General features: G+C 47.7%; 2 protein-coding genes across 2 annotated transcripts in view; one reads left to right on the top strand and one right to left on the bottom strand.

Moving 5' to 3' along the window:
* Positions 1-751: 751 nt before the first annotated feature.
* On the bottom strand, positions 752-2,981 carry LOC309967782 (transportin-1-like). The gene is given in 4 exon segments (XM_082848635.1): positions 752-1,202; positions 1,205-2,184; positions 2,187-2,255; positions 2,258-2,981. Coding segments are annotated over 4 exon segments (2,136 nt in total). The 5' UTR covers positions 2,967-2,981; the 3' UTR covers positions 752-824.
* A 4,008-nt stretch (positions 2,982-6,989) lies between these two features.
* DCLK3 (doublecortin like kinase 3) overlaps positions 6,990-10,844 on the top strand; it is a gene marked incomplete at both ends in the record, with an annotated part of 46,830 nt that continues 42,975 nt past the window's right edge. Inside the window, one exon of the mRNA XM_082848457.1 lies at positions 6,990-7,071. Within this exon, the coding sequence (XP_082704583.1) occupies positions 6,990-7,071 (82 nt within the window). The remainder of the gene's footprint in view (positions 7,072-10,844) is intronic.

Genomic DNA, 10,844 nt, shown 5'->3' with positions numbered 1-10,844 from the left:
TAAATCTAATGAAGTACAACCATCAAATTATATCCACTACATTAATGTCTTAATGCAAAGTCAAGATGTCAATCTTTAGTTTGATATGTCCAACCCCATTTATTCCTCCCTCCCTGCCCATCCCACAGAGGTAAAAGGAGTGACTCATTTGGCATTTCACAGGGTGCTTCATTGTTTAAATTTGTTTTGTTTTATTTCCAACGTTTTGGGGTACCTTAAATTGTAACTTCCAAGAACCTGCTTCTACTATGGGTAGGCAAGCTGATTTTAACTCTTATTAGCTTTCATTTGTGTAGTTCTTCATCAGTATGCAAGAACAAGTCCCCATCATGTGGGAAATTTTATAAAAACCTTTAAATTAAAAAAAAAAACTTTACTGTTTTCTAATCCCCATTCTTAGGTTTCCTTTATTGTGCTATAGAATTTTTCCTCTTTCTCATCCCTATGCATCATTTATATGGTTCTTGTTTTGGTACAATTCCCCATAATATTCCAGAATGTATTGTTTTGTGAGTAGATTGAATAACTTTTTCTTTTTTTTTTTTTTTTTTGCCTCTTCACATCTAGTGCAGCGTTGTAATTGGAGACAGATTTCCACCCACAAAGGCTCCAGATGTTAAAACGTTTCCCAACAGCGACTTCATACAGTGACGACAACACCTCCCTCCAGCCCCTCCCAGTAGGGCTGGGACTGTACTGTATTCCTTACTGGTTTACCCTTCCTCCCTGTAAAGGGTAACATCTTCCCTGGGTGCAGAGGCTCCCTCATAGTCTCCAAGACTGAAGGACCCCTAATTATGGGACTGTAGCATAAGTGTATGAGATTAAACACCATAAAAAGCTGCAAGACGCTCTTTTAAGGGAAGTGGAAACTGGTCAGAGAAATGCCTCCAATTTTCATCCCCAACTTGATTTTTAAATCCATGAAGGATCTTACAGAACATGTCTCGCAGATCATCTTTTGGATTAATCCATGATGCAAGAGCATCACAAAAAAATATAAAATCTTGGATTACTCCACTGGGATTCACACTGATCATGGTACAAATCCCACAAAATGCTGAATCCTTTTCCTCATTGTTCCTTGTGTTTCTCAGAGAGGCGCACCAGGGTCTTATAAACTGCTGTAGCATGGGAGCCACCTCTTGAGGACAAACGTAACCAAGACGACCAATTGTTATTGCTGTATTCTCTAACAACGTGTCTTTGGTGTGTTGGGTCTGGTGCAAAACTGGTGCAACACCATAGGAATATAAGGCTGCATCTCTATGCCCATTTGAATGGAGATTTCTCCAGTTGCCCATGTGGCATTACTGCAGACTGAAATGAACTCTGGATTTAGGTAGGTTCCCAATATTGTCGTGAAATCAGCTATACAAGGCTTAACATGCTGGAAGCAAGCTTTTGTCAGGTCACCTAACAGGGCGAAGGAATTCTGTCTAACCTCTGGCATTTTGTCCTGCATGCACTGATACATTAGTGTTAGAATGTTACTTCGGGCTACTAGCTGTTCAATGTTGCCTCCAAGTCCTTCAGCCAGGCCACTGAGTAAATCAAGAGCCACTATCATAAAATCTTTATCTGGAGCCTCATACTGATCTCGTGGAGCACTGTTCAGCATTGCTTGTGCAAGAGTCTTCTGTACTAGGTTTACACAACGCTGATACACAGGTTCACAGTATGGAAGGAAGCCAGACTGCAGGGCTGTGGCAACTGAAGATAGGCACTCAAGTAAAAGGAAGAGATCTTTATCTTCATCCTTTAACATGTTCCATTTCTGGATCAGTGGAGGCATTAGCATCTGAATATATTCAGGTTTGTTTAAGTGATGTCCTACTGAACCTGCTAACGTTCCTGTGGCATCATAAAGAATGAGCAGGTTTTTATGCTGGTATTTACTAAATGCAAAGACCGAGGTATCAAGTATATAAGCAAGGTGAGGAACAAGTTCTGTACAAGCCTCCTCTTCCAGGGTAGCCAAGGCACTGCAGGCAGCTTCTTGTACTCTCTTGTTACTATCCAGGATACGTTTTAGCAGTTCTGTCATTAATGGCTTCAGGTCTGTGTCTGAGGGCTGGCGGACTACCCCGTGTGCATAGCGGCTAAGAGTCCAGCACGTTATGAAACGCACAAGAGACTTTTTATCAGAGAGGCACTGAATAAGGTAAGCAATGAGCTCAGTCGGTAGGGAAGCATGCCCAGCATGCAACCTTCAGCAATTGCTCCTAAAACCAAGATGCCTGATTCCTTAACAACCATTCATGATGAAAAAGTAATTCTTTCAAAAGGGGCAAAATATGTGGCAAAAGCTCATCACGATACACATTTGCAAGAACATCTAGGGCAACCGCAGAACATTTCCTTAGATTCCAGTCAGAAATTGTATCATCATCATCAATTTCATCGTCATCATCACCTTCCTCTTCAATTCCATCTTTGTCATGCTGCTGAGCCACTGTCCTTGATCGATGAAAACGTGGCCTTGTATCCTGTTCACTATCAGGAATCGTTTCATCTTCTTCAACATCACCCTTAAGTAGGATAATATCTATATCTGAGTACTTCATGCCCTTCACTAACACAGGAATCAACTTAGGAAGATGCCTTATGAGTACATCTTTGCATATTGGTTGCTCAGCCAAAGTAAGCCCAAATTCGCAGGCTTCTAAAGCCACATTTTCACCTTGATCTTGGGGCCTCTGTAGCATGTACTCCACTACATTATGCATGTGAGGAGGCAGGTGATCCATTCGAACTTCAAGCAACATCACAAGTGCCTGGCACACATTTTTCTGTACCTCTGGTTCTCCATCACCAGCCAATGCAAAGAGATTCTCAATAAAGGAATCAAAGTGCAACATCACAGCTTGAGTTCCACTGATGATAAACTGATTGACACATGCAACAACATGAGGCCTTATTTTCGGACTACTGTGCTTGAAGAACTGTAAAAATTTAGGAATCATGATGTTGAGAGGAAGATCTAAAACATCACTATCTAAAATCTCAGCAGAATCTTCACAAATCTTCTGAAGGGCACCAAATGCTCCCTCACAAGTGTTGTAATCTTCATAATCCAACAGGCTACAGAGTTTTGGTAGGAGGTCAGGCCAATTCTGCAGTTCTCCCTTGGAGGCTATAGTTGTAATCAAAATGCCTACAGTAGCTCTACTCAGAGGAGAGGAGTCACCAATATTGTTTAAACATTCACTCTTAATAAAGTCTGTTACACCATTTGGGAAATACTGAAAGTGTGCTTTCACGTTATTCTTCAATATGAGACCACTCAATGACCTTGTGGGTTCATCTTCAGATTTTAATTTTGTAAGAACAAAAATCAGGTAGTTGTTAAAGTCTGGATATTGATTGACTTGTTCCAGTTTCTAGAATGGTTTTCTGGATGGTGGTGTCAGGGGACTGGGACTCCAGCAGCTGCAGGATCTGCTGAAGCCCTTGCTCGTCAGGTTTCCACTCATACTCCATCTTGGTTTGCTGCCTGGGGCGCCCTGAAGGAAGTCTGGGATGGTGAAACCCAGGGGAACTGATCCTAGCAGCTGGGCCGCTAACGTCTGTTGCTGCTGCCGCCATGGCCACCTAGCACAAGGAACCGACACATATCTTTAAATTGTTCTGCAGAAACTGAGACCAACTACCCAGATGGAGGATGGTGACTACATGCTGACCTCAAGCAAGTAGACCCCAGACGGGTTGGAACCGGAAGGTTGATGATTAAGATTCCTGAAACATCATCCTGTTACCTTACCACCAACTAATCAGAAGGAAGTCCACGAGCTGCAACCCTCATCCCAAATGTTGCCTTTGAAAACCCTTCCCTAAAAGCCATGGAGGTGTTCAGGTCTTTTGATCATGAGCTGCCCATTCTCCTTGTGTGGTGTCCTGCAATAAACACTGTACTTTCCTTCATCACAATCTGGTGTCAGTAGATTGTCTTTGCTGCGTGGTGGGTGAGCAGACCCTAGTTTGGTTCGGTAACAAAGGGAGGCTAGAAAATCTATTCTTTATTCTAAGTTGCAGTGTGGTCAGCTTAAAATTGGGGTCTGTTACTAGGTCAGAAAGGGAGAATAGGAGTAGGTAACTAGCATTTTCTTCCAGTGTTGGAGAAGATGTATCATGTTTAGGGACTTCCCTGGCAGTCCAGTGGTTAAGACTCCACACTTCCACTGCGGGGGGCATGGGTTCGATCCCTGGTCAGGGAACTAAGAATCCACATGCTGCATGGCACGCTGTGGCCAAAAAAAAAAAAAAAAAAAAAAGATGTATCACGTTTATCCCTCACTGCTGGGAGGTAATCTGATAACTTGAGCTAAGTTGCTCCTTTTATGTTTAATGTGTATATAATGAACATATAAATGATTATCTAGCCAGTAATTAAACATTGCTGAACTGCTGCTTTTCAAGAAAGAAAATACAAGTCATCTGAATTCTCCTCCATGAGAGTTAAACCTTACCCTAAAACTCAGTTTTTAAAACTTTTGTTTACTCCTAAATTATAGGGCCAGGAAGAGTAGCTGCAATGGCTTCTAAAAAGGAAATATTTAAGTAGCTGAGGGGCACTTACCTCCAAGAGAAATTTCCAAGTAGTTTCTTCCTTCAGGCTTTTGCTCAAATGTCATCTTGTCAGTGAGGCCTTTCCTGTCTGCCCAACTTAAAATAACAACAGTCCCCACTCCCTATTCCCTTCTCCTTCCTTTGTTTTCTCCACACCATTTAGCACCATACTTGCTATTTCATTACCTGCCTCCCCTGACTAGAGGGGAGCGACTGGGAGGCAGGTTCTTTGTCATTTTGTTCACTGTTGGTGAACTGGTCCTTGATGATCACTTCGGGTTGTCTGGCCGTCAGATCAGCTGGAAGCAGAAGTTCCTTTGCACACAATGGCTTCCAGAGGTTGTTGCAGCCATTTTGTGACCCTGAGGCAACAGTCTTGAGTCTGAGGGGAAAAGGCAATATGTTGAAGGGGGCCATGTGGAATCCTGGAAAGAGATTTATACCTAAGGTTACCCCTGAGATGCTGAACCAGCGCAGAATAGCCTTCTCCTAGACTTCTTGTTATGTGTGAGGAAGAGAAAGACAGACCCTGACATACAGGAGCAGATCTGGCCTCAGTCTTAGTGTTCTGCGGAACGTGAACAATTTCACAGAACACCAACATCAGACAAGCCCACTCTGTGACCTGATGGGTCAAGCCACCATAAGACCATTGCTGTAATCATGTCAGTGGCCATGTGGAGATGTGGGTGTTGGGGAGAAACAAATTTTCCTCTACCTTCTAGGATCTTCTGGCTGGTCTCAGAATTGACATGAGACAGACTAACAGGAGAAAAATGAAGCTAAGTTTAATAACATGTATACATGAGACAGCCCCAGAAAAACTTGAGCAACTTTCTAAATGGCTGAAGCCCTCACCTTAAACACCATCCTCACCTAAAGACAAAAGAGGATCTTGAGGGTGTAGAGGTTACCATGAAAAGCACAGTAAACAAGGGGAAGGTTGTGATGCAGATTTGTCATCGCTTTCTCCATTGATTAGAATTTCTAGGGAATTCCCTGAAGGTCCAGTGGTTAGGACTCCGTGCTTTCACTATCGAGGTCTGGGGTTCAACTAAGATCCCACAAGCCTCACAGAGTGGACCAAAGGGGGGGAAAAATGTCTTTAAATACCTTTCCTTAGTTCTTGCACATGAACTCTCATTTATTCCTTCTATAGAACCATTTCTTCATGATATATTAATATAACTGTGTGCTCAAATAATTTTGGAAAATAATACTTGCTCTATATCAGGGCCTTTTAAAAATGTTGAGAAATAACAATATATGTTTCATATAATAATAAAAAAAGAAAAACTCAGAAATGAGGTGACAATACTCAGGAAAGACTTAGAAATGAAAGAAAAAAAAAGAATTTTGAGAGATTTGGTCCTTCTCCTCTTCCAGGTACGGTGAAGGAGACACCTAATAAATGGAGATTTCCTTTACAAATGTAAATGTTTCTTACACAGGGGTAACTCCTACTTGGTTTTCGGAGTTTTTCCCACGTCTGCTGTTTCTCAGAAAATAACGAGCTTAAAATAATATTCCAAAGAGACATCGTTTGGGGTGGCAAATTCTGCTCCCCTACATGGGCATGGTCTTCCCTGCATTAATCATCTCTCCCAGGAGAGGCCTGGGAGCTAGTCTTTGAGGAGATGGGATTGTGACTGCAGACATGGGGGATCTATCTGCAAATGGGAGGATTAGACGTGTGGTGGGCTTGGAAGGGGTAGAACAACGCAAGGGGCACTGAGCAGCTTTTAGATGGTACCAGGAAGACGTGAGGCTGGAGGGAGGTTTGCAGGCTGTATCTTTGAGGTCACGGGTGCGGACGGCATGTGAGCAGTTCTCTGAATCTGTGGGGCAAGCAGGATATAGGACGGCTGCAGGGTCAATGTGTGAGCGTAGCGGGGATGGGGTAGGAGGAAGGGATCAGTGAGGGAAGCCTGGTCTCTGAACGACCAGGAGGGGCGAGGACTTCCCGGGTCCTGGGGACGCCTTTGGTCAGCCACCCACAGAGAACGTGGGCGAGGCTCAGTTTCAAAGCCCGACCGCGCCTGGCTCTAGGGCACGCCCTGCGATCTGACAGAGGCGGGCTGCGGAGGGGTCCCCGAGGGCCACCTCGGGCGCTCCCTGGAGAAGACTGGGGGTGTGTGAGCAAGTTCAAAGCGGGCCCCGCCCGGCTCGGCGCGCGGAGCAGGGCGGGGCGGGTGCGGGTGCTGGGAGAAAGGCTGGGCGGCGCGCTGTTGCTAAGCCGGCGCCCCCAGAGACGTTCCCCGTGGCTGTTGCCCGGCGCTGCGCGGCGCGGGGCGGGCGGCGGGAGGGAACGAGGAGAGAGGGCGGAGCGGGTTCCTCGCCGCTCGCGCCGCGCTCGCCCCGCCGTCGAACCGCGGCCCCGCGCCTCCAAGCCCTGCGCCTAGCTCCCGGGCCTCCGAGCCATGCCCGCCGCCTCGCCCGCCCCGCGCCCGCCGCCGCCCCCCGCACGACCCGCCCCCAGCTGCCCTGCTCAGCCCGCCCCGGGTAAGTACCATGCGCTCTGGCGCCCACCAGGTCGGGGCCGCCGCCGGGGTAGGGGAAGCCCTTGTGTCTCCCCGACTCGAGACCCCGCTCCGTGCGCTGTGGGGCCTCAGTGCCGGTCCCGCGGGGGTACCCGGAGCAAGCGCGGTGCGTGTGTGTGTGTGTGTGTGTGTGTGTGGCCACACCAGCTGAAACTCGCCTGCTCGGGGTCGGGGTTAACGCTGTCCCCATCTGAGTTCCTGTCCCTCGCTGTCCAGAGGGGCTGGCCTGGGAAACGCGGGGGCATCCTGGGAGGTGCGGTGGGGCTGTCGGAGAGGGAAGGCGCCCGCGAGGGAGCCGGGCTTTATTGAGCATGTCGACATGTCAGGTGCTTTACCTAGAGTTGACCTCATTTCATCCATCTTCTCCACAGACCTGTAAGGAAGGTGGATTTATCCCCATTTGTCAGATGAGAAAACAGAGGTTCGCAAGGTAACATGGCTTAATAGCGACCAAGCTGGGTTTCCACAGCTCTTGTCACCCAGCTAAAGGAAAGGAAATTCTCCTTAGAACTAGATAAAGAAACACACAGAAGAACTAAAGACTATAGGGGAAAAGGCTAGAGGCAGAGCGTCTGGGCATAAACAGAAAAAAGAAAATGAGTTCGTGAAATATCCCATCAATAATTTCAAATATAGGACCGCATTTATACTGCCTTGGGTGTCTGGCTCTGGGGGCGAGGTGTTGTGAGGTGGGAAGAAGACTGTGCAGGGCTGGGCAGAGGCGTCTGGAGACACCTTTTCGGGGTATCCGCCTGCTGGGAGTGGGGGTTGAGGAGAAGTTGTGGAGAGAACTCCGCTGTTATTCATTTCCAACATTAGTTCTCCCTCTGTCTTACCCCCTTCCCTGTGGATTCCATCTCCTTTCATTTACTTGCTGTGTTGTCCAAGATCACAGCTGCCAACTTGAAGCTGGGTCCTTCCTTCCTGATTGTCTTGACATTAGGTGGTCCTGGGCCTTTATGGTTGTGTTAGGAGCTGTGAAGTTAGTCCATGTCACTGCTTACAGAGGTGATCTGTTGGCTAGTGTTGAGCTGACAATCACAATCACAATGAATGGGGCATCTAGAGTAGTAGCCAAGCATTGTGCTTATCCTTAAGGGGCAAGGTAGCAAGAAACAGGGGCCCCAGGAAGAAAGGAAAAGAAGGAAAAGGATGTTGGGTTTGCCTGGCAGCCCAACTTCATAAAAGCATTTCAGTTGAATATTTGGATTGCTTTGGGTGGTGCCAGAAAATGCTTCCCTGGAAAAAGAACAGAGAGGCAGAAAACGATATCTCAAAGATGCTCTGTAACTCATTCCATGAAGGTCTGAAAGGTCTTTGAGCCAGGTACATTTATGGTGAGCTCAAAGAAATGTGAGAACCCCGTGAGGCCGCAGAATAGCTGAGATGGAGTCAGCGTTATCATGGTCAGGCTTTGGGCAAAACTTGGAGAAAGGAATACTGGACCCTGGACTGTCACAGGTACTTCAGTGTGACACAGTGTCCCCTCAGAGCCCTTTGTGCACACTGGTACCCTGGGCGCTTTCACTCCCAGCCGCCAGCCCCTCCCCTTCGTTGGAGGATGACCGTCTTTGTTGGGGCTGCTGGAGTCTGCTTGGTCTGAAGGAGCTGAGAGCAAGGCGGGCCTGGGAGTTGCCATCTCCCCTGGGGGCAGCCCCTAACCAATGCCTGATGGGTGCTGGAGTGTATATAGTCCCGCTCCCTTGCCCTTGATTGGGACACAGCCAGGTGTGACGTACTCTGTCTGTAGAAATCCACTGTGGAGTGGTGTCACATTGATCTCCAGGGGTCATTGCTGGGTTTGCTTCTCTTTCTGGACTCACGTCTTCACTCCCCTACCAGTTTCTTCCTAGGAATACTTCCCAATAAAACACTTTCCTAGGGATTCCTATCTCAGGATCTGATTCTAGGGAACCCAATCAAACATTTCTAGAGTAGGGCTGTATCATCAGCACTGGGTAGCCTGTGCTAGCCTGCAGAGTGCCTTGGTGTGAATTTTCACGAGGTGCCTCCTAGCAGATGGAGCCCTGTGCCCAGGCCATTAACTTCTCATCTGGGTGCCTTCGGCAGTGCCCAATGGGTGGCATGGTGCTTGGGTGTAATGCTCAGAAAAGCAAAACAAAATGGAGAGTTGCTTCATTGTCCCAAGATCTCACTCTTGGCTTCTCTCATCCCTCTTTTAACCAGTTCAAGGGAAATTTCCCTCCTGTGTTTTCCTAAATATTTGAATATTTCAGGCAGGTGTGTTGCTTTTCTCTGGTTACATGTGGAGCTGATTAAATGTCTTAGCTTCTTTCTAAAGACAATAAAGGGAAAGAAAGGGCTGTCTTGATCAGCGGAACCACAATACCACAGACTCCAGAGAGGGTGGGTGTGTCTCCACCAGCCTGGCCTTCCAGGGGGCCTCTGCCTTGACATGGGGTCATTGTGAGGGGCTTGGACGGGCTTCGTTAGTCAGAGGCTCTTGCCTGATGATGTTTCCTTTCCTTGCATCCAGGGGGCTATTGTATCTGGTACCCAGAGTTTCCCATCTTTTCCTTTGGTGGCTTCCTCTTAATGTCTAAATTTGGCCCATCTGGTGGTAACACAGAGCCCCTTTTGAAGATGCATATATGGGGGAGTTCTTTGACAAGGATTTTTTTTTTGTTTTTTTGTTTATTTTTTGCGGTACGCAGGCCTCTCACTGCCGTGGCCTCTCCCGCCGCGGAGCACAGGCCCCGGACGCGCAGGCTCAGTGGCCACGGCTCACGGGCCCAGCCGCTCCGCGGCACGCGGGATCCTCCCGGACCGGGGCACAAATCCGCGCCCCCCGCATCGTCAGGCGGACTCCCAACCACTGCGCCACCAGGGAAGCCCGACAAGGATGTTTTTAACTGCCTGGTAATGTAGGTCAGAAGAGGGAAATACAGGGAGAGTGGAAGGGGCTGTCCTGGGAGTCAGGGAGTTCAGTTCCATCCTATCCCCAGAGGTCTGAGGCTTCCTGGTGATCTGGTGCAAGTCATTCAACTTCTCTGGGAACCTCGGTGTCTTCACCTTTCTTTACTTAATAATAATTATCCAGCCATCCTCAGAGGGTTGTCTGATGATGAAGGGGAAATATTTTCATTGACTCATCAAATAATCATTTAGCAAGCCCATAAAATCCTTGCCCAGGGAGAACTGGCAGTGTCTCAGGGACAGTGGTGTATGTGGAGGCATGGTGGTGTTGGAAGTAAGTGATGGAATAGAGGGAAATACTGTCCAGCGGCTGTGTGAAGGGGCACGGAGGTCTCCAGAGCTGGTCTGGAAGGCTAAGTGCTTGTGAATGGCAGGGTGCCGTGTAGTGGGTGGTGATGGGGGTTACAACTCTTGAGTCCAGCAGAACTGCCTTCAAATTCTGACTCTGACTCTTCAAAGCTGTATGATGGTGGGCAAGGTACCCAGACACTTTGAGTCTCAGTTTCCTCATTGGTAAAATGGACATGAGCAAATTGTTCTGAGGATTGAGTAATACAAAGCAGGGGTCCCCAGCCCCCAAGCTGCAGACCAGTACCGGGGCTTGTGAGGGGCTTGGACAGCCTTTGTTAGTCAGAGGCTCTTGCCTGATGATGTTTCCTTTCCTTGCATCTAGGGGGCTATCGTATCTGGTACCCAGAGTTTCCCACTTTTTCCTTTGGTAGCCTCCTGTTAATGCCTAAACCATCTGGTGGTAACACAGAGCCTCTTTTGAAGATTCGTATGTGGGGGAGTTCTTTG

The sequence above is a fragment of the Leucopleurus acutus genome (genome assembly GCF_964270905.1).
Source record: "Leucopleurus acutus genome assembly, chromosome: 10".
NCBI classification, from domain to species: Eukaryota; Metazoa; Chordata; class Mammalia; order Artiodactyla; family Delphinidae; genus Leucopleurus; species Leucopleurus acutus.
Note: the sequence above shows the minus strand (reverse complement) of the source record. Positions and strands in the feature narration are given on the sequence as shown.